At 44.9% G+C, this 22,788-nt stretch overlaps 1 protein-coding gene across 1 annotated transcript in view; it reads right to left on the reverse strand.

Annotated features, from left to right (window-relative positions):
- alk (ALK receptor tyrosine kinase) overlaps nucleotides 1–22,788 on the reverse strand; it is a 580,497-nt gene that overhangs the window by 313,312 nt on the left and 244,397 nt on the right. Inside the window, exon 3 of the mRNA XM_056296340.1 lies at nucleotides 11,553–11,708. Within this exon, the coding sequence (XP_056152315.1) occupies nucleotides 11,553–11,708 (156 nt within the window). The remainder of the gene's footprint in view (nucleotides 1–11,552; nucleotides 11,709–22,788) is intronic.

The raw sequence follows: 22,788 nt of genomic DNA on the forward strand, positions 1-22,788 counted from the left end.
CTGCTTTCTGTCCTGCAGGCCGCTAAACTCTGTGTGTGTGTGTGTGTGTGTGTGTGTGTGTGTGTGTGTGTGTGTGTGTGTAGGCATGTCAGTCCTTGAAAAACGCCAATATATCTTCACTAGCATCAGTACTTGAGTAGTACAGAGCGAGTTTTAGTACTCGGTCATTTGTGCTCCTCTGGAAAAGAAATGTGTCAGATGCAAAATGGAAGAAAAAAAAAGCTTTAAAGTAGACTCTTTATAGACTTTTTACATGCAAGTCTGTGGTGCAACTTCCCTCTGTGAAGCCAAAAGCGCTCAAAAGGGATACGTTTGCCTTTGAAGATAATTGCCTTCCTAATTTTTTTTTTTTCTCCTCGATTGTTGCCGTTTCTTCTTTTTTTTTTCTTGAGTTTTTCCGCAGCGCGATAACGTGTCATATGAGAGGAGCAGAGCGCAAGCTGTTTACTTATGATCCCACAGGAGTCACAGCTACATGCCTGCTTGGTTGTGTGTGTGTGTGTGTGTGTGGGGGGGGGGGGGTATTTAGTATTATACTCACTACATTCACAATACATGACAATTTTAACAGGTATGGATGACGGAGGTATCCATAAAGTTACCGCCTTTGAGAGCGGTTTGTTTACTGTATTTACTGCTGTTAGACTTATATGAGGATCTATTAAGATGCCCATCTGTGGGCGTCCGGGTGGCATGGCGGTCTATTCCGTTGCCTACCAACACGGTGATCGCCGGTTCGAATCCCTGTGTTACCTCCGGCTTGGTCGGGCGTCCCTAAAGACACAATTGGCCGTGTCTGCGGGTGGGAAGCCGGATGTGTGTATGTGTCCTGGTTGCTGCACTAGCGCCTCCTCTGGTCAGTCGGGGCGCCTGTTCGGTGGGGGGGAGGGGGAACTGGGGGAGGGGAATAGCGTGATCCTGCTATGTGTTACGTCCCCCTGGTGAAACTCCTCACTGTCAGGTGAAAAGAAGCGGCTGGCGACTCCACATGTATCAGAGGAGGCATGTGGTAGTCTGCAGCCCTCCCCGGGTAGGCAGAGGGGGTGGAGCAGCGGATCGGCAGAGGGGGTGGAACAGCTTGGCGTGGCAGCTGCGGGGCTAGCGGAACTCACAGGCGGCGTCCCGGGGACGCTGGGCATCCAAGCCCAACTGGTCGGGGGGAGGCCGATGACGGCGGCCATTACCTTCTTGAGTGTAGCCATGCCCTCAGCCTGCCTGGCTTGAGCTTGGATCAGCAGCTGCATTGCTGCCTCCATCCTTCGGCTGTCCATGGTCTGCTTCACTGAATCGGGTGTTCTGGTGGTGGTTTCAGGTTGCCCGCATTCTCCACCACCTGTGGCAACCACGGGGGAACTTAGCACCCGACCCAACAACAAAACAGAGACCGTCAGCAGGTTGAGCCCGCTGTGGGCATTTATTCAAAAGACACACGAGAAAAACGTTCAACACGAGTACTGCTCCTCGTCTGAGCCGGCTGACTCCCGTCTTCGTTGGCTCCTACACTGAGCAGCCAACACAACTCTAGCTTTCTCTCTCCCCCCTGGGCGGCTGTCTCTGGCTCCCTTTTATCCTGGGGCTCATCAGCCTCCGATTGGGGCCAGGTGTGTCGCTCAGTCTCCCTCTCGCGATTGGGGCCAGGTGCGTTTCTGGGCTGTGCCGGGTCACTGGCCATAGTGCTGAAGCCGGGCTGACCCCGGGGTTGTCACAAAATAAATAAATAAAATTAAAAACGTCAAAGAATAAAAGAAGATGCTCGTCTGTAAATGTAATGACAGTATTTCAAAAACTCCACATATAAGTGGTGATCAATAACACTTCAGAAAGCACTGCAGATAAATTGAGCTGCATCCGTCGGCCGTGACAACGTTCCTATTTCAGACTACGTAGCATGCATTCTATGGACAATGTCACGGGACAAAGCCCCTACGGCCAATTTCAGAGATTCACAGCCCTGTGAGAAGCTCTAGTGCCTCTCCAGACAACATAATGAGAAGAAAGAAGGAAAAACAGCAACCCCCCCCCCCCGCCCCTTCTGCATTTGCGGTTTTCATCCAGAATCCTGTAATGCAAAGCCCGGCTAGGGAAATTCAGATGACTCCCAGAGCTGGCAGATGACAAAGACAGCCTCAGGAGCTGCTCCATTACAAACAAACAAATCAACGGCTCTCGCAAAACCGCATCCTACTGGATGTTTCCCCCTGCCAGTCAGCTCCGAGCTCAAGCTGATGGTTCCTCCGTTGTGTATGTGTGTGTGTGTGTGTGTGTATGTGTGAGAGCGAGAAATCAATGTGCAATCATATTCACGCTGTTCTGTGGTAGGAGACGTCGGGGCAGACGTGTGGAATTGAGACGACCCACCCGACTCGAAAAGGGCGCAGAAAAAGCCCCAAAATGCGTCCAAGTCATTTTCTCTCTTTCTTTCCACCCCTTTTCAGCGGTGACCCCACTTTCCCTTTAAGTGTCAGTTTTGCTGAAATCTCTTCAGACCGCACTCAACGGAGGTGACTCGTTTCCAATCGACCCGATTAGCAAAGAAGTAAAGCAGCAGCATTTGGCGCCGAGACAGTTTGTGCCCACACTGGAAGACACGGATAGATTCCTGGCTCTCGGAGAAAAACATGTCACTCTGCTATCCGACACTGAAAAGGGGCTGAAGGGTTGTGCCACCGGATGATAACTGGTGTGATTCCTCTCGATCTAAATGCTAACCACGGCTTAGCATGCTAATGGCCTTGCCAAGGGCGTCGCTGCCTCAAGCTGTTCTCATTAGTCACTTTAGCCACTTAACAGCTAACATGCTTAAAGTGCACCACACATCACTCATGGAGAAAGAGAAGGGTGCACTCGACCAAGGCCAGGGGTGCTATGACCAGGGACACCAGTGGGTTGATAATAAACTACCCCTATGATGTGCCACTTGGGTGATGATGCGAAGAAAAATAGTGCCAATTTGATGGGGAAAAAAATGTCGCTTAAGCATCTTCTAAGCCCACTTAAATATAAAGACAGACCGAGGGGTATCTGGGTAGTGTAGCAGTCTATTCCGTTGCCTACCAACATGAGGATTGCCGGTTCAAATCCCCGTGTTACCTCTGGCTTTGTTGGGCGTCCCTATAGACACAATTGGCCGTGTCTGCGTGTGGGAAGCCAGATGTGGGTATGTGTCCTGGTCGCTGCACTAGCGCTTCCTCTGGTCGGTCAAGGGGCCTTTATTAGGCACACCTGTCCAACGGCTCGTTAACGCAAATTTCTAATCAGCCAATCACGTGGCAGCAACTCAATGCATTTAGGCATGTAGACATGGTCAAGACGATCTGCTGCAGTTCAAACCGAGCATCAGAATGGGGAAGAAAGGTTATTTAAGTGACTTTGAACGTGGCATGGTTGTTGGTGCCAGACGGGCTGGTCTGAGTATTTCAGAAACTGCTGATCTACTGGGATTTTCACGCACAACCATCTCTAGGGTTTACAGAGAATGATCCGAAAAAGAGAAAATATCCAGTGAGCGGCAGTTCTGTGGGCGAAAATGCCTTGTTGATGCCAGAGGTCAGAGGAGAATGGCCAGACTGGTTCGAGCTGATAGAAAGGCAACAGTAACTCAAATAACCACTCATTACAACCGAGGTATGCAGAAGAGCATCTCTGAACGCACAACACGTCGAACCTTGAGGCAGATGGGCTACAGCAGCAGAAGACCACACCGGGTGCCACTCCTGTCAGCTAAGAACAGGAAACTGAGGCTACAATTCGCACAGGCTCACCAAAATTGGACAATAGAAGATTGGAAAAACGTTGCCTGGTCTGATGAGTCTCGATTTCTGCTGCGACATTCAGATGGTAGGGTCAGAATTTGGCGTCAACAACATGAAAGCATGGATCCATCCTGCCTTGTATCAACGGTTCAGGCTGGTGGTGGTGGTGTAATGGTGTGGGGGATATTTTCTTGGCACACTTTGGGCCCCTTAGTACCAATTGAGCATTGTGTCAACGCCACAGCCTACCTGAGTATTGTTGCTGACCATGTCCATCCCTTTATGACCACAGTGTTCCCATCTTCTGATGGCTACTTCCAGCAGGATAACGCGCCATGTCATAAAGCTCGAATCATCTCAGACTGGTTTCTTGAACATGACAATGAGTTCACTGTTCTCAAATGGCCTCCACAGTCACCAGATGTCAATCCAATAGAGCACCTTTGGGATGTGGTGGACTGGGAGATTCGCATCCTGGATGCGCAGCCGACAAATCTGCAGCAACTGCGTGATGCTATCATGTCAATATAGACCAAACTCTCTGAGGAATGTTTCCAGTACCTTGTTGAATCTATGCCACGAAGGATTAAGGCAGTTCTGAAGGCAAAAGGTGGTCCAACCCGGTACTAGCAAGGTGTACCTAATAAAGTGGCCAGTGAGTGTGTGTATACATATATATATATATATATATATATATACATATAAAATTCAGTGAGTCAAGTAAGTAAATATATATATATAGTGTTTTTGTCCGAAACCGTCAATGGTGTCGAGTGCTCGACTAATGAGGTGAGGAATATCAACACGGATACAGGGGGGGAAACAAACAAACAAGCAAATATATATATATATATATATATATATATATATATATATATATATATATATATATATATATATATATATATATATATATATACATATACTGAACACAGCTAAATACTGATATCTCTGTTTGTTCACCACCAGTCATTATCTTATCCATTTGGACCATGGAGTGAGGTCACATAACGCTAACTGGCATCTTTAGCATGGTTGGAGGACAACGCTGGTGCAGCAACAAACGTGTTCCCACTCAAACAGGAAACAGGGTTGAATCGTGACGAAAATGTGGCAGTGCTCATGCTGTACAAGTAATCTACCAATTCTAAAATCAATATTACAGTAGCACAGCAACAGTGTTTCCAGAGAGTTTGATGCAGTTTGTAATACATTAGATCGCCTGTATTCGCTTTGGTCTGAAGATGCCATTCTTAGAAGGACGGGAAGTCTTTACTGCTGAGCTGACTGCATACAGGCGATAATTGCCCCGTGCTTGTTGTTTTCCCTGCCAGAGGAGAACTGCAAACAATGGACAGATCGGGGAAAACCAAGGATTTCAACTTTGAAGTAACTTTTGCATTTTGTGGATTCTTCATACACCTACAGTTCCATGATCTTCAACTGCACATCTTAGCACTGTAAACTGGGCATCAAAAACCTGACCAGAGCATCTACATGTCTGCCCCACTACACTACCCCCCACAACACTACAGGACTTTGGATGCTTTTCATCTGAACACTGCTTTCCCCAGCACACGCGTCTCAAATGAAAGCATTGATAATTCACCGTTAACAATACCCGAACCTCTCTGCTTGAGTCCAACACCTTAAGTAGCCTTGATGCCCACTCGCTGTGTGATCGGCCTGCATCCTGCACGGCTCACAGCTAGTTACCAGCATCCCTGGACAAAGGTAGCATTGTGCTTTTCCCAGCTTCAAAGGTGAACATCTTACATCAGGAACGCTGGGTGGAAAATGACTCAAGCGGATCCACAGATCATAGCCATTAAACATTTCATCCCTTATTTCCATCCCTTTTAAACTGCAAGCGCCAGTGAAATGAGTAGAGACAGCAACTCGCCTAGCTCAATTATTCAAAACACGCCAACTGTATTGGCTAACTGGGGGGTTCAGCGTGATTATGCACATACATTTCCTTTGTACTGTGTCGCCTACCTTCCACTGGTTCACCTTTTTTTACTGCAAAATTGCATGCATGGCTTTGATTATTGCTTCTGTGCAGTCAGGAAGAGAGGCACAAAGACTTGATGTGGCCTTTAAGTAGATTATGGATCCTGTCTTTGATATCCCTGTAGCATAATTCATCCATGTTTAATCCGAATTCCCTGGCCCGCTACCTAGAAGTTCAGCAACCTTGAGATCCTTACCAGAAATGCCCATTTCGGTAGTCTACAGCCCTCCCCGGATCGGCAGAGGGAGTGGAGCAGCGACTGGGATGGCTCGGGAAGAGTGGGGTAATTGGCCAAGTGCAATTGGGGAGAAAAGGGGGGGGGAAAGTCCCCAAGCCCCCCCAAAATGTCAATTTTAGCTGGACAGAAAGAAAAATAAGAATGTTACTTTTCGGAAGACTTTTCAGGAGTAAACTTTATCAATATCTCAAGGTCTCCAACATGCCATGTGATGAACTGGTCCGAGTGTGTATGAATATTTTAGACACCTACTGAGACGTAGAGTTTGCAAATCCACAGCTGAGGCATCTATGAATATTCACTGAGACATTCACCAACATTTTTGGAGACAACATAGGGAAAGGTCAGTACACGGTTCTGTTTCCAGTTTCTCCCGTGCCAACTTCTTCCCCTATTTCATAAGGAGACAAAAGATACCTTTTTCTACAGAAAATCTGCATTAAAAGTCTGCATTGGACATTTTATTGATATGTACCAGTTTGGTTATATTCATCTTAGATATGTTTCAAATACCCCATCATAGCGATAGACTCACCAACCACAGTAATTATTACATGTTTGGTTGTGAAGACATCTGAAGGACACTTTAAACCCTTCCCAGACTGGCTGTTGGGCCTGCAGGTCAACATGGGCCTGCACTTCCTTCTGCAGTGTCTTTCCGACGCAGACATCCACGCCCAGATACTGTTGATGGACTTGATCTATGCAGTCGCCCTCTCCATTGTACCACCTCCATTGTACCAAACATCCTGCAAGCTGTGCTTTCTCAGCTGACCGTGCTGACCAACTGACAACTTTCTGACAGACAGCAATCACAGTGTGAAGGAGGTTAAGTCAAACACACTGATCTACTGACGCTCTGTATTGGCACTCCACAATAGTGTGTGTCCTCTCCCTCCTTTCCGGGAAGTGATGCCGGGCCTCTTTTTTTAACAAGGCACAACATTAGCTTCTTACACTATGAACTAGACTTCATCAGTGACTTTTGCCCTCTAGTTTACCAAAGTTGTTCTGCACCTTACATGGGTACTGATAACCGTTCATATTCCTCTGCTGCTCTCCAGCATCTACCGGCACAACTACTCACTCAACTATATATAACAACTACTAAGAGTCGAGTATTTATACTCACCTCAAACCTGCTGTTTACTTAGTACTTAATGGTGTAATCTGTATTGTATTCCAAGCTACCTATCCAAGTACCATTGTCCCCCGTTGATATATGTATATATATATATATATATACACTACCGTTCAAAAGTTTGGGATCACATTGAAATGTCCATATTTTTGAAGGAAAAGCACTGTACTTTTCAATGAAGATAACTTTAAACTAGTCTTAACTTTAAAGAAATACACTCTATACATTGCTAATGTGGTAAATGACTATTCTAGCTGCAAATGTCTGGTTTTTGGTGCAATATCTACATAGGTGTATAGAGGCCCATTTCAAGCAACTATCACTCCAGTGTTCTAATGGTACAATGTGTTTGCTCATTGGCTCAGAAGGCTAATTGATGATTAGAAAACCCTTGTGCAATCATGTTCACACATCTGAAAACAGTTTAGCTCGTTACAGAAGCTACAAAACTGACCTTCCTTTGAGCAGATTGAGTTTCAGGAGCATCACATTTGTGGGGTCAATTAAACGCTCAAAATGGCCAGAAAAAGAGAACTTTCATCTGAAACTCGACAGTCTATTCTTGTTCTTAGAAATGAAGGCTATTCCATGCGAGAAATTGCTAAGAAATTGAAGATTTCCTACACCGGTGTGTACTACTCCCTTCAGAGGACAGCACAAACAGGCTCTAACCAGAGTAGAAAAAGAAGTGGGAGGCCGCGTTGCACAACTGAGCAAGAAGATAAGTACATTAGAGTCTCTAGTTTGAGAAACAGACGCCTCACAGGTCCCCAACTGGCATCTTCATTAAATAGTACCCGCAAAACACCAGTGTCAACATCTACAGTGAAGAGGCGGCTGCGGGATTCTGGGCTTCAGGGCAGAGTGGCAAAGAAAAAGCCATATCTGAGACTGACCAATAAAAGAAAAAGATTAAGATGGGCAAAAGAACACAGACATTGGACAGAGGAAGACTGGAAAAAAGTGTTGTGGACGGATGAATCCAAGTTTGAGGTGTTTGGATCACAAAGAAGAACGTTTGTGAGACGCAGAACAAATGAAAAGATGCTGGAAGAATGCCTGACGCCATCTGTTAAGCATGGTGGAGGTAATGTGATGGTCTGGGGTTGCTTTGGTGCTGGTAAGGTGGGAGATTTGTACAGGGTAAAAGGGATTCTGAATAAGGAAGGCTATCACTCCATTTTGCAACGCCATGCCATACCCAGTGGACAGCGCTTGATTGGAGCCAATTTCATCCTACAACAGGACAATGACCCTAAACACACCTCCAAATTGTGCAAGAACTATTTAGAGCAGAAGCAGGCAGCTGGTATTCTATCGGTAATGGAGTGGCCAGCGCAGTCACCAGATCTGAACCCCATTGAGCTGTTGTGGGAGCAGCTTGACCGTATGATACGCAAGAAGTGCCCATCCAACCAATCCAACTTGTGGGAGCTGCTTCTTGAAGCGTGGGGTGCAATTTCTCCAGATTACCTCAACAAATTAACAGCTAGAATGCCAAAGGTCTGCAATGCTGTAATTGCTGCAAATGGAGGATTCTTTGACGAAAGCAAAGTTTGATGTAAAAAAAATCTTATTTCAAATACAAATCATTATTTCTAACCTTGTCAATGTCTTGACTCTATTTTCTATTCATTTCACAACATATGGTGGTGAATAAGTGTGACTTTTCATGGAAAACACAAAATTGTTTGGGTGATCCCAAACTTTTGAACGGTAGTGTATATATATATATATATATATATATATATATATATATATATTCCTGGTAATGTGTTTCTTTAAGTAATCATCGCACGTGTGAAGAGTTAAGTGACCAACTATTTGCACATTTTTACTATTTGTCAACGTGTTAGGTTTTCTTTTTGCACTCTATAAAAAAGGGAACTATTATCACTATTTTTTGTTTCATTTCCTTTGCCTGTCTGATTTAGATGCATGTAGAGCCACACTCATCATCATTATCAGTTCTGTAACTACAGAGGTCGTAGGAGCACAGCCAATGCCTCAACAAGTCCCTTCCACCGCTCCCTATCCATCGCAGCTCCCCCCGCCTCCACCACGCTCATCTGTAGCCATTCTCCCAGGTGTTTCTTGGCCCCCCATCTCTTCCTTGTCCCTTCTACCAGGCCTTGCAGGACGTCCTTTGCAAGTGTCCTTTCCGTTCGGCAAACATGCTCAAAGCAGTTTAATTTCCTTTCCCCCCCCCCCCCTTTCTTACCATTGCGGGTAAACTATCATGGTGACCAACAGCTTCCTTAACTCTGTTCAGCACTTCAGCGTTGGTGATGTGCGCTGCATGTGGGATTTGCAGTGTTCTTCTATATACAGCAGGGGACGCTGCATTTTCTATTTACACCCCAAGTAGATGGAACGCCCTGCCTGAGGACCTGAGAGAGGCCCCCATATCGGACACATTTAAAAGCAGGTTAAAAACCTCACTTTTTAAAGCAGCCTACAGCTACATTCATATGTGTGTGTGTGTGTGTGTTTTATATATTCTGCTCTGTTGTTACTTTTAATTAATCAGTGTTTATGGCACTTTTATTTACTTTACTAACTCAGTTTTAAACTTGTCTGTACTTTTATGAAATTTGCCTGTAGTTTTTTTTTGTGGGCGGAGGGTTTTATTGTGTGACCTCTTTATTGTGTGAAGCAGTTTGTGTTACATTTGTTTGTATGAAAAAAGTGCTACACAAATAAAATCTGATTGATTGATATGCTGAGCAGTGAGATACACACCACATACACCAACATCCTGCCTTGTATGCTTCAATTATACTGACAAGTCCAACTACACATTGAATTATATTGACAAGTCCAACTACACATTAAATTATATTCACAAGTCCAACTACACATTAAATTATATTGATGAGTCCAGCTACATATTAAATTGTATTGACAAGTCCAACTACACATTAAATTATATTGACGAGTCCAGCTACATATTAAATTGTACTGACAAGTCCAACTACACATTAAATTATATTGACGAGTCCAGCTACATATTAAATTGTATTGACAAGTCCAACTACACATTAAATTATACTGACGAGTCCAGCTACATATTAAATTGTATTGACAAGTCCAACTACACATTAAATTATACTGACGAGTCCAACTACACATTAAATTATATTGACAAGTCCAACTACACATTAAATTATATTGACAAGTCCAACTACACATTAAATTGTATTGACAAGTCCAACTACACATTAAATTATGTTGACAAGTCCAACTACATATTAAATTGTATTGACAAGTCCAACTACACATTAAATTGTATTGACAAGTCCAGCTACACATTAAATTATATTGACAAGTCCAGCTACACATTAAATTATATTGACAAGTCCAGCTACACATTGAATTATATTGACAAGTCCAGCTACACATTGAATTATATTGACAAGTCCAGCTACACATTAAATTATATCGACAAGTCCAACTACACATTGAATTGTGTTAACAAGTCCAACTACACATTAACAAATGAAGTTGCATTTACCATTTCAGACTGATAACATCAAATAGAAATTCCAAAAACAAGTTACCTGGGAATTAAAAAACTGAAACGTTTTGGTCAACTGTTGAGCTGATTTTGAAAAGGAAACAGTTTGTTTATTTCCTGTGGCGAGGCAAAAGGCCGCGGCAGCCTGACACATAAGCAGTAAGCGTGCAGCGCCGCCGGTGCTCCAGCCTGATAAATGCGTTTACATGCACACCTCCTCTGTCGCTGCTTACAACGTCGACTTCTTTCAACGCTCCTCTTTTCTACACGCCGCTCACACAAAGCCTCTCCATTATCAGTCAATATATTCCCCCCCTTTTTTTCCACTTTTTTTCCAAGGGCTCAGCCCATTTGTTTACAAAGACTTTAGCCATCTGATGGAAAGAGAAACTTTTAGGGAAATAAATAGACCCGTCTGTCTCCCTCCATTTCACCATCACCTCAGGAGATGAAATGATAGAAGAGGCCATTTTCTCATCTTCCGCAGCATGAAAATGAACGGAGCCGAAGGATATTAAAGTTTAAGGTGAAGGCCTACAAGTTGTTGAAAACTATTGGCGCAGCAAACTATATTCACTTATCTCTTAACCCGAGAGAAGTTTTTTTTTATTAAGAGCAGTATCGCATTAAAGCTTTAGCCAACATCCCATCCTGCCCGCTTCCTTCGGCGCCAAAACCCTTTGTGACTATAGGCTAAGGCACTTAATGTGGACTTCTTGAGGTTTGCCAAACCATCTCTGCAGGTGTGCTGGCTGATAACCCCAAATCTATCCCAGGTAGCTTCAGCTCAACTTATTTCAACACAGGCTTGTCCATTCAACAACACATGGCATGAACCGTGACGGTTTGATTGAAGAATGAAATTGCCCTGCAAGAGGGAAAGGTGATACCTTCAGTCTTACCTTCCTCCCACCCCTGGGGACTTCCTCCCTTCTTTTCAGCCTTGTCGCTTCCTTCCCCCTCGGGGGCCACTATACTCCATGTGAATTCTGGGTTAGCCCTCAGGCGCTGGTCACATGTTTTGCCGACGCCAGGGCATCGGTGATCTGGTGAGACGAGAGACATCCATCAAATAACCTTGGCCCTGAAATACTGTTTGTTTAGCGATATCACTAAATATTCATTAAGATAAAAGTTTGACTTGCAGATGTGGAAACGTTTATTTCATTCATTCCAAAAACGTAGGTCTGTTATCTCCCCCCCCCCTTTTTTTCTCCTCAATTGTACCCGGCCAATTATCCCACTCCTCCGAGCCATCCCGGTCACTGCTCCACCCCCTCTGGTGGATCCAGGGAGGGCTGCAGACTACCACATGCCTCCTCCGATACACGTGGAGTCGCCAGCCGCTTCTTTTCACCTGACAGTGAGGAGTTTCACCAGCGGGATGTAGCGCGTGGGAGGATCACGCTATTCCCCCCAGTCCCCCTTCCAACAGGCGCCCCGACCAAATAGAAGAGGCGCCACTGCAGCGGCCAGGACACATACCCACTTCCGGCTTCCCATTGCAGACAGGGCCAATTGTGTCTGTAGGGATGCCCGACTAAGCCGGAGGTAACACGGGGATTCGGACCAGCGATCCCCATGTTGGTAGGCAACGGAATAGACTGCTATGCTACCCAGATGCCCCTAGGTCTGTTATTTCTTACTGTTGGCAGACCATTACCCCCCCCCCAAAAAAAGAAAAACCTCCATGAAATACTTGGTCTTTAACTGGCACATATACTTAAATAACATAATGACAGATTACTGAAAGTAACGTCTCCACATGCTCTCATTCATTAGTTTGATTTACAGATGAGAATTTCTAACTTGTGTAACATGTACAACAAAAAGAGAAAGGTGGATAAAAATACCTCGGCTGCATCGGTTTTTTTCCTTTTCTGAATGGATGTAAAGGGTTTTCATAACTTAAACCCACAATGAGGAGTTTAGCACTGTTTATTTATTAATCCCAATTTATATTCGATGCCTCTATTTGTCTAACATAAGCAAGTGAGACCATCAGGGAGAAGATCAGCTATTTGTCATACCACATAATGAGTGACTTTGAGTGGCTGTTGCAGCTAGAAAAGCGCTATAGAAAATACAACTTGATTGATTGAATGATTGATTCCAAACTATAACCTGATCAGGCCTCTCAGGTCATCAGGCAGAGGTTTTCTAGCTGTTCCCAGAACTAGATCGAAGTCTGGTGAGGTACCTTCAGTTTTACTGTGGTCCTGCCATTTGGAGCAAGCTGCCTGCTGACCTGAGGTCCACCACAACTGTGTCCACATTCAAATGCAAAACAGTCTCCCAGGCAAGCCTACCATAGGCACATACAACCACATAAATAAATCAAATTAAAACCCATTTTTATTTGACTGCGTTGATGTTGCAGGGTTTTTAATTGTTGTATGGTATGGTTAATGTACATTGGGTTTAATGTCTTGATGCATGCTCAGTAATCCAGGTACAAAAATCAAATAAGTTGAATCAGTTCATCTGGATACAGCGTTTATTGACAGACTAACGCTGCGTTAGTCTGTGGGCCCAGGGCAGCAGACCAAGCTCTCCTAGCCATCAAATGAAGACAGCTTAGACGCAGACATGAACAAAGACACTGCATGTACGGTATTGGGTGAGGCCGCCACAACCGTGAATTCACACTGCCATCTTCCCACACCAGTAGCGGGTGAGGCCGCTGCAAATGTGGATTCGTGCTGCCAGTTTCCCACACCGAAGGTGGGGGAAAAAAAAGGTCTGTTTGCAATGTTTATTTAGATACTTGATGGAGGTCTGATCAACTAAACATTTCCAGTTTCCAGTAAAGCTTGTAAGTGAAGACAGTTGGGAGTCTGCGATATTTGATTTTTTTTTTTGCCTACCATCTGATGCACCTGTCCTACATTAACAGGTGTACAAAGACCCTTATTTTACTAACTAAAAGACTTCCAATACAAACATTTACAATCACTACATACTAATGCACCCTATTTGGGTGAAAAGGTTTGCATATGGTAATCCAGCAGTCATATCAAGTGGTCTCTACATATTACTTAGAGTATGCTGTCCTCCCACTTTCTTTCTTCTGTCCTTCCTCTCTGTGGGCAAATACCAGGTATAGGCATCATATGATTCGGTAAACGACAGTCTGTCTTTAAAAGGGCTACATCATTTTAAACTGACCTTTCATAATGGGTCGCACATGAGAGGCACTCGAAGTGCAATGGGCTTTGTGAGACGATGCAATATTCGCTTCAATGTGCTTCTGTGCAGCCTGAGCACACGAGGTAAAACTGTGACTGCAAAATAATGTCAACAGCTACGACCACCGGCATAAAATCAACATCACTTCCGTCCCCCCCCCCCGTGTCACTGTAAACACTACAGCACATGCAGCAATCAGCGTCGTAAGCAGATGCTTATGGCCCACTTGTGATTACTGTAAACACACATGCTCACTTAATCCTCCACAACGCCCGTTTTATTTTATTTTATTTTTTTTGAAGGTTTATTTCCACCCTGCAGAGTCAAACATCTTATCTGCTCACAATATTCACTGTAAATTGTCAAGTAGTGGCCAGGGGCTTTATCTACCCCAGCTGGAGAGAGAACCAGCCCTTATTTGAGACAGACTATTATCAGAAACGGGCTATCATGTCTAATTTGTCCTTTTTCTCGAAGTATAATTGAGAATATTTTTGCATCATAACGTTTAATTCCTTTTTTCGGGGGGGGGGGGGCTTTCTCTCCCCGAGTGTATCCGACCAATTACCCCACTCTTCCAAGCCGTCCCGGTTGCTGCTCCACCACCCCCTCTGCCAATCCGGGGAGGGCTGCAGACTACCACATGCCTCCTCTGATAGGTGGAGTCGCCAGCCACTTCTTTTCACCTGACGGTGAGGCGTTTTGCCAGGGGGACGTAGCGCATGGGAGGATCACGCTATTCCCCCCCCCCCCCAACAGGTGTCCTGATCGAGCAAAAGGAGGCGCTAGTGCAGCGACACCAGGACACATACCCACATCCAGCTTCCCACCCGCAGACATGCCCAATTGTGTCTGTCGTAGGGACGCCCAACCAAGCCAGAGGTAACACGAGGACTCGAACCAGTGATCCCTGAGTTGGTAGGGTAGGCAACAGAATTAGACTGCCCAGATGCCCCAAAATGTTTCATTTCTAATTGAGACACATAAGATACATAGAGCACTTTTGCCCTTTCATGACTCTTTCTAAATAAGACGTCCCGTTAGAAAAACAAAATATCTCCTCATTATTCTAAAAACCACTATTTCATCATCCACTGTGCAACAGTAATATTAATGGTCTATCCAATAGAAACATCACAACACCATCATCACTTCTCAGTCCTTTTGCCTGTCCGAGTAGGAACGTGTTTGATGCTGCATTCGTGTTAATAAAGCAAATTCAGCAGCAGTCTATCGAGTGTCTCCAACCAAAGTATAAAGAGGACAGTTAGTTTTATATAACCTGACTGCATGATCCAGACGGATGAAATTACTATTTATTAATAGAGAAAAATCCGTTTTAAAAAGGGAAACTCAGATCAACAGCAAGCAAGCAAGTTTATTTACATAGCACATTTCATACACAGGGGAATGCAGTGTGCTCTACACAAATGAAAACAGAAAAGGGACAACCATATGAAATATAATTAAAAGAGTAAATAAAAACAAATAGGAACAATCACATATAAAATATAATTCAAAGAGTACAAAGTATATCAAATGGAATTTGAATTAGTACTTAAAAAGAGTAATATAATTGAAAGACAGGTACTATAAAAAGAAAATACGACGTACAAAAAAATAAATAGAATAACGACATAGTCACGTCCCGACGGGAGTGACTGGAGATCTACTTCCTGAGTTAAAGTGCAGTTGGAAGGAGGTGCAGGTTTTAATGCTCAATCCTACACACAAGAAAAGAGGAATGTTTTTAACCTTGATTTAAAAATGGCTATATTCGGGGCACATCTAAGATCTTCTGGTAGTTTGTTCCAGTGGTGTGCAGCATAACAGCTAAACGCCGCTTCACCATGTTTGGTTTGGACTCCGGGCTGAACTAACCGCCCTGAGTCCATGGCTCTTAGAGCCCTAGCTGGTGGTGAATATGGCACGACTACTACTACTACTACTTTCGGCTGCTCCCGTTAGGGGGCGCCACAGCGGATCATCCGTTTCCATCTCTTCCTGTCCTCTGCATCTTCCTCTGTCACACCAGCCACCTGCATGTCCTCCCTCACCACATCCATAAACCTCCTCTTTGGCCTTCCTCTTCTCCTCTTCCCTGGGAGCTCCACATTCAGCATTTAATATGGCGTGACTATGCTGCTGTATCGATGCCCTTATCGCTATGGAAACATCCTCAAAGGACTACCCAGCCCTTTCTGTAACTTTAGCATAAGTTATATCAGTATAAATTACCTCTACTGAGACCTGGCTTTTATTTGAGGATTGACTTTGCGGAGGGAGGTGGAACACATCTTGAAGAGGTTATCAGTGACTTGAGGTGTCAGATAGGGTTCTTTAACAGAGCGCTGCCTAATGAGGTGGCGCTGCGTTGGAATGACTTAATTAAAAGGGTCCTCGTTGTAGGAGACAGCTGTTTCTATAGGACGTGGTGGCAGCGATCACTTAGCACCAACAACGGATGAGGTAATGGTTTCCATGGTTAAAACTTGTTTCTCCAGCAGCCAGTTCCCCACAAGGGGACCTTGAAGTCCAATGAGATGTGAAGAACTTGAGGAGGTTCAAGGTCACGTTGAAAGCCTTCTACTGCTTTCTATTCAGTGGATGCCTGTATAGCCACAGCAGAGTGATGAAGTGTGTATTGTGCAGTACAATTAATGGGCCCTTGAGGTGTACTTTGCACTGAGAGCCGTGCAGTATTTCTGAGCCATGTTGATGCAAACGGTGAAGGACGGCCTGCTTGTGTGGCTGGCTCACACGCAGCAGTGTATTGGCCATCGGTTTGTGTTTGAATCGCACAAAATGGTTCCGTTATATAACGAGGTACATTGACATCGGTCTCCATGGCTGTCTCTTTATCAATCTATCCGTCCACCCATCAAGCTAAAATTACCCACATCGGCTATAGAGAGCCAACCCTGACAACGGTTATGACTCTTGTAGGTTTTTAGAGTTTCTATAGGATTACTTTTGAAACAGTCACCTTGCTTTTTTTGAAAAATCTAAAACAAACATTTTGACAGTTAGTAGTTTGACCTCGGCTTCACTTATGTCTGGTTCTCTCTGGTAAATGTTTGTCTTTGTGTGTGTGTATGTGTGTATGTGCGTGTGTGTCATTACACGTCTATGTTCATGTGCCGGTGCCTGTCAAGGAAACCAACACAGATGTGAGTTGCAGGCTGTCGGCTTGTATTTTCTCTTAACTTCAGATACCATGCCCATATTAATGCACGCAAAAGCTCACTTTGAGCACTTCTCCTTTGACTCCGCTTTCCACACGAGGCTGAGAGACGCGACTAAACGGGCTGAGCGAGCTCTCGATCCGTCGTCCAATTCCACCCACACACCGTGTGTGTTTATATAAAGCGAGCAAGAACTGGGGACTTCCTGTGCGACCAGGGACAGAGCTATCGGTGCCCATTCATTTTCATTCAGTTTACAACACATTATCCTGTGTGAGGGCGGCACGGTGGTGCAGCGGTTAATGCGGTCGCCTCACAGCAAGAAGGTCCTGGGTTCGAGCCCCGGGGTAGTGCAACCTTGGTGGGTCGTCCCGGGTCGTCCTCTGTGTGGAGTTTGCATGTTCTCCCCGTGTCTGCGTGGGTTTCCTCCGGGTGCTCCGGTTTCCTCCCACAGTCCAAAGACATGTTGGTCAGGTGAATCGGCCGTACTAACTTGTCTCTAGGTGTGAATGTGTGTGTGTGTGTGTGTGTGAGCCCTGTGGTGGCCTGGATAAGCAGTTCAGATAATGGATGGATGGATGGATGGATGGATGGATGGATATTCTGTGTGTATGATCAAATTTCAACATCACTCAGGAAGGGCCTTTTTCTTCTTTTTTGTACCCCCCCTTTTTTTCTCCCAATTGTATCCGGCCATTTACCCCACTCTTCCGAGCCATCCTGGTTGCTGCTCCACCCCCTCTGCTGATCCGGGGAGGGCTGCAGACTACCACATGCCTCCTCCTGTACATGTGGAGTCGCCAGCTGCTTCTCACCTGACAGTGAGGAGTTTCGCCAGGGGGACGTAACACATGGGAGGATCACACTGTTCCCCCTAGCCCCCCCCCCCCCCAAAAAACAGGCGCCCAGACCGACCAGAGGAGGCACTAGTGCAGCGACCAGGACACATACCCACATCCGGCTTCCCACCCGCAGACACGGCCAATTGTGTCTGTAGGGATGCCTGATTGAGTGGGAGGTAACACGGGGATTCGAACCGGTGATCCCCGTGTTTGTAGGCAACGGAATAGACCGCCACGCTACCTGGATGCCCAGCAACGGCCTTTTGACCTTGTGATCATACCACCAATAGCAAAGAGCAAAGTTGTATTTAAAGTAATGTCCTAGAGAAACACACAAACATTTCTTACATCGTTTAACAGGTTTTTTGTTTTGTTTTTTCCGTCTTTTTGTTTCTGCCAAGAAACAGAAAGAAAAAAGAAAAAAAAGCGCTCATTACGCTAGGTGGGGGGATGCTAATTTGAAGCAGGTCATGACGACCGTACTTTCTCTTCAGCAAGTTTGCTTTACTTCCAACCTCGGCCCCGAGCACAGCATAATTACTGGCAGTGACGTGGGAAGCTGTTAAGAGCTCACCCTGGAAAAAAAAAGGTGTTTGGCTGAAGAATGAAAAGTGAAGGTTTCGTTCGACCGATTCTCCTTTTAGCCATTCACTCCTACCACAGCCCATTCCCCTGTATGAAAAACACAGTCAACACCGTGCTTTTACAAGTGTTTCTCTTCCTTTTCACAATTAAAAGGCAAAAACTAACGTTTCAAAGGAAGAGTGAGGAAATAAAAGCCAGCCTTTAACGCTAAGTGAAAGCTCTTATGTGAAATCATGTGATGCAGTGTCGTTAATATGGCATCAAACTTAAAATCAGGCTCACCTATCAGGCAAAATAAGTCGACTTCGCCTGCAGGGGCTGTCACATCTGAATTTACCCAACAGTTTCTCTTCCATCACTGTGATGAAAAATGGATTTGGCATCTTTCTTTGCTAAATTGCCGTCAGTCAACTGCGATGCTATGCTACGTGGTGGGGTGCGGACTGTAATAATATATATATGTACCATCTACTTCCACGCCACTTGAAGAGTCAGAACCTCACTGCTTCTCATTCTTTCAGCTACTTTGCACGATGGGAAAGTTGTATTGTAGGACATTATAAGGCTGCAAAAATTGATTTCTCCATGTTGAATTGGATAATAGAAATACACAGTGTTCTATTGTCCAATTCACAGTGTATTTCTATTGCACGGCTGCACAAATTCCCCAAAACTGACCTTGCGAAGCGAAGAGGAAGATCGTTTTGCAACTGGAAATAAATGTGTTGTGTGGTTTTTTTTGTCTTCACGTTTTCAGGTGATGTCAGTGAGAAATGAAACAGGTCTGTTTGCATGTAAAGCGTGTAGCATGAAGCCACAGTTATGCTCTTTCTGTAAATCTGGGACACCACCTAGCATGATGTAGGAAATCAAGATAAACCGAAATAATCAGCGTCAGACCTGAGGTTATAGATTCTCTGTTACAGGGATTTCGGTCTTTACAACGACTTTTAACAATAGAGACATGTATTAATGGCTAAACGTCTACCAACAATAGAATAAATGAATGAGTAAATGGAAAATCAGAATCAAATAGGTGATGAAATAAACCCTTTCAAACGACAAAGCAGAGCTTCACGTAGCTTGGCGATGGTGTGAAGTAGTGTGTGGTTTTCAGAACTACCAAGGCGGGTCGCTGTGAAATGATTAGAATCTCACCAAGGCTTAAGATGGAGATATTAGATGACAGTTCCACATCTACTCTTATCAAAGGCAGCAGATGCAACTCCAGCCTACTTTAGATGATGCGTCGATGCAGAGATGATTCGGTTCGGCTGGAGGCTGAGCAATGATCCGTGAAGGCTTAGTCACAACTTCCGCATGAGGACTCACCCACAGGCAAGCCGAGGTTACCTGGCAACGGTGTCGGCTGAGGCGAGCTCTTCACTGATGTCCCGCTATGTCCCTGGGCAGGAGCTGCTTGGGTTATTCCTGGCAAAAATCAGACGCTGGTAAGCAATGAGGTCTTGCTAACTCCTGGGGTGGGGCAGCCCTATGGTATCTAAAGCTCTATGTTCCCTCAGCCCCGCAGGTTAGTTATCAAATAGGGTAGTTATCGGTTAAGGTAAGCGTTGGGTTAAGGTAAGGACTAGATAAAGATTGAGGTTAAATCGAGAGGGAACGGGATGTCCGGGTGGTGTGGTGGTCTATTCCGTTGCCTACCAACATGGAGATCGCTGGTTCATACCAATACGGTATGAACCAACATCGCTTGTTCGCATCCCCGTGTTACCTCCGGCTTGGTCGGGCGTCCCTACAGACACAATTGGCCATGTCTGCAGGTGGGAAGTCAGATGTGGGTATGTGTCCTGGTCACTGCACTAGTGACTCCTCTGGTCGGTCGGGGCCTCTGTTCGGGGGGGGGGGACTGGTGTGCTCCTACCACGTGCTATGTCCCCCTGGTGAAACACCTCACTGTCAGGTGAAAAGAAGCGGCGGGCAACTCCACATGTATCGGAGGAGGCACGTGGTAGTCTGCAGCCCTCCCCGGATCGGCAGAGGGGGTGGAGCAGCAACCGGTATGGCTTAGAAGAGTGGGGTAGGTAGTTGGCCAAATTCAACTGAGGAGACAAGTGGGAAAACTCCCCCCTTCGAAAAAAAAAGGCCAGGAGGGAACACAGGGCTGAGGGAACATAGACACACTCCCCTACAGGGGGCAAAGACTGCCTGGAGGGTCTTAGCAGCAGCCAGGTGTTGATAGGTGATGAAATCTTTGCTGCACTGGGCCGTCTGGGCGACAGTCAAATAGTAATCCGCTACCCTGACTTTGCCTGATCCAACTCGGCTGAAATAATCTCCAAGTAATTTCGTTGGGCAGACGATAAAACCTCCAAAAATTATCACACGCGAGGATTTCTTTGTAATACGAAAATTATCAAAAGCTCAGCTTACTCGGCTGAAAAGAGATACACAACTGAGGCTTGCTCCACAACAGAGCTGAGATGCGCACAACTTGGTGAGTGGAATAAAAGGCAAAAGTACCAAGTAGAGAAATAGAAGTTCTTGAAAAACCAAAGAGACTTGAGAATAACTTGAATAGAGATGTAGAAATGCTTGAAGGAAACTTGAAGTGAGAGGGAAAGAAACAGAAAACTGACCTCTGAAGAGGTCACACAGACGAGTGATGAAACGTTTCTCTCAATAAGCGTTGTGTCCAGATGAACTGACTCCCCTTTCTGTGATTACCTCACCTGGATTATTGAGCACGCATAAAGACTTAACTTCTGAAAAGACTCGGAAAAATAAAAGAAGACTTAAAAAATGAAGGAAGACTTGAGAACAAAAGGCCAGACTTGGCTTTTTATGAGTCTTCTAGGCTCGGGTGTTTCAGAGGCGGGATGAATGGCTTTCACGCCAGAATCGAGAGAGAGAGAGAGGGAGAGGGGATGGGGTTTGAATCGATCAAGTCATTGTCCTGTCTCCATCATTTGGTGCGGTGAGAAAGCTTACACTATGGGGTGAAAGCTTTCTTGTCTTGTGTGGAGAGGAGATTAAAATCGTCTTCACGTGATCAACGGTGATGATAAACCGGAAAGGTCGCCAAGTGATCCCACGTCCTGCTGTGAATCTGATACCCATGTCAAAAGCATAGTTTCTCTGGTAAGTTCCCCCTTTGCAATAGCCCGGGGAGGTCATTAAGTGGTCCCGTGTCCTGCTGTGAGATCTGATAACCGTGTCAAAGGTATGGTTTCTCTGACGAGTCTCCTGTCTGGTTGATTCCAATTTGGCACCTCTATGTGAGGTGGAGAGAAGGCCGCTTTGCAGACCCAATTAGTATAGGAAAAGGCTCTTCACGCTTATCTTTGGTGGAGTTCTGAAGGAAGGAGGGTATGAATGTATTATTGGAGCAAAACAACTGAGCGATGTGACAGTGGAATTTGTAGTTGTAGAAAATATTCACATATCAGTAAATTTGAAGTCAGAGAAAAATGTTTAGAAGTATCTTTTGATTTAGGGAGGTTATTTATATCAATCACCTTGTAAATGGTTGTAGTGAGGTCTCCAGGTCTCTCTCTCGCTCTCTCTCTAATATATGATGGTTTTATAGGAGCAAAACAACTTGAGCACCGTTACAGTGGAATTAATTGTAGAAAATTGAAGTCACAGAGAAAAATACTCTGAGGAGTTGCAAACCTGTAAAACATTTTCCCTCCAACAAACACAACAAAACAGTTACACCTTCTCAAATTCGTCATTGTAGATGTACAAATCCTATTCTACAAATCACAAATCAAGAAAATCGACATGTTCACATTTTTGCTAAAGTTGCTGCAGTGAATATGGTGCAAAACACATTCACACCCCCGAATCAAAAACTGTGAAGTCATGGACAAAATTTGCACATCCACAAAAGTATATGAATTCATGCAATGACAGTTGCACACATGAAGAATATTTTCTTACAAATAAATTTTTTCCATAGATATTTTCAAAGAAATCAATAACTACAACTGCTTGAATAGGCAGCTACTACTCTCAAATGCTGTTTCTCACTCATAAATGACCAGTGCCGCAAGCTCTCACTTTTGCACTACATAGCTCAGTGAAATGTGCAGCAAATGGAGATTTGTGCTTCAGTAGAGCCAGGACCGGAGCACTGATCACATATCGGGGTTTTTTTAGGCATGAGAATATACGCCGGAGATGGAGCACTTCTTCCATTAGCGACCGGGTGAACAGCGCCACTCTGCCATTGCAATCCACACTGTGGTCGGAGGAGGGATTACACCCAAACGGGCGCTGCACTAGTAAACCCTTGAAGACAAAAGGACTCATTGAAATTGGTTGAGAAATGTAAATGTTATAGTGCTTTTTATCCAGAAAAA

The sequence above is a fragment of the Lampris incognitus genome, chromosome 16 (genome assembly GCF_029633865.1).
Source record: "Lampris incognitus isolate fLamInc1 chromosome 16, fLamInc1.hap2, whole genome shotgun sequence".
Classification (NCBI taxonomy): Eukaryota; Metazoa; Chordata; class Actinopteri; order Lampriformes; family Lampridae; genus Lampris; species Lampris incognitus.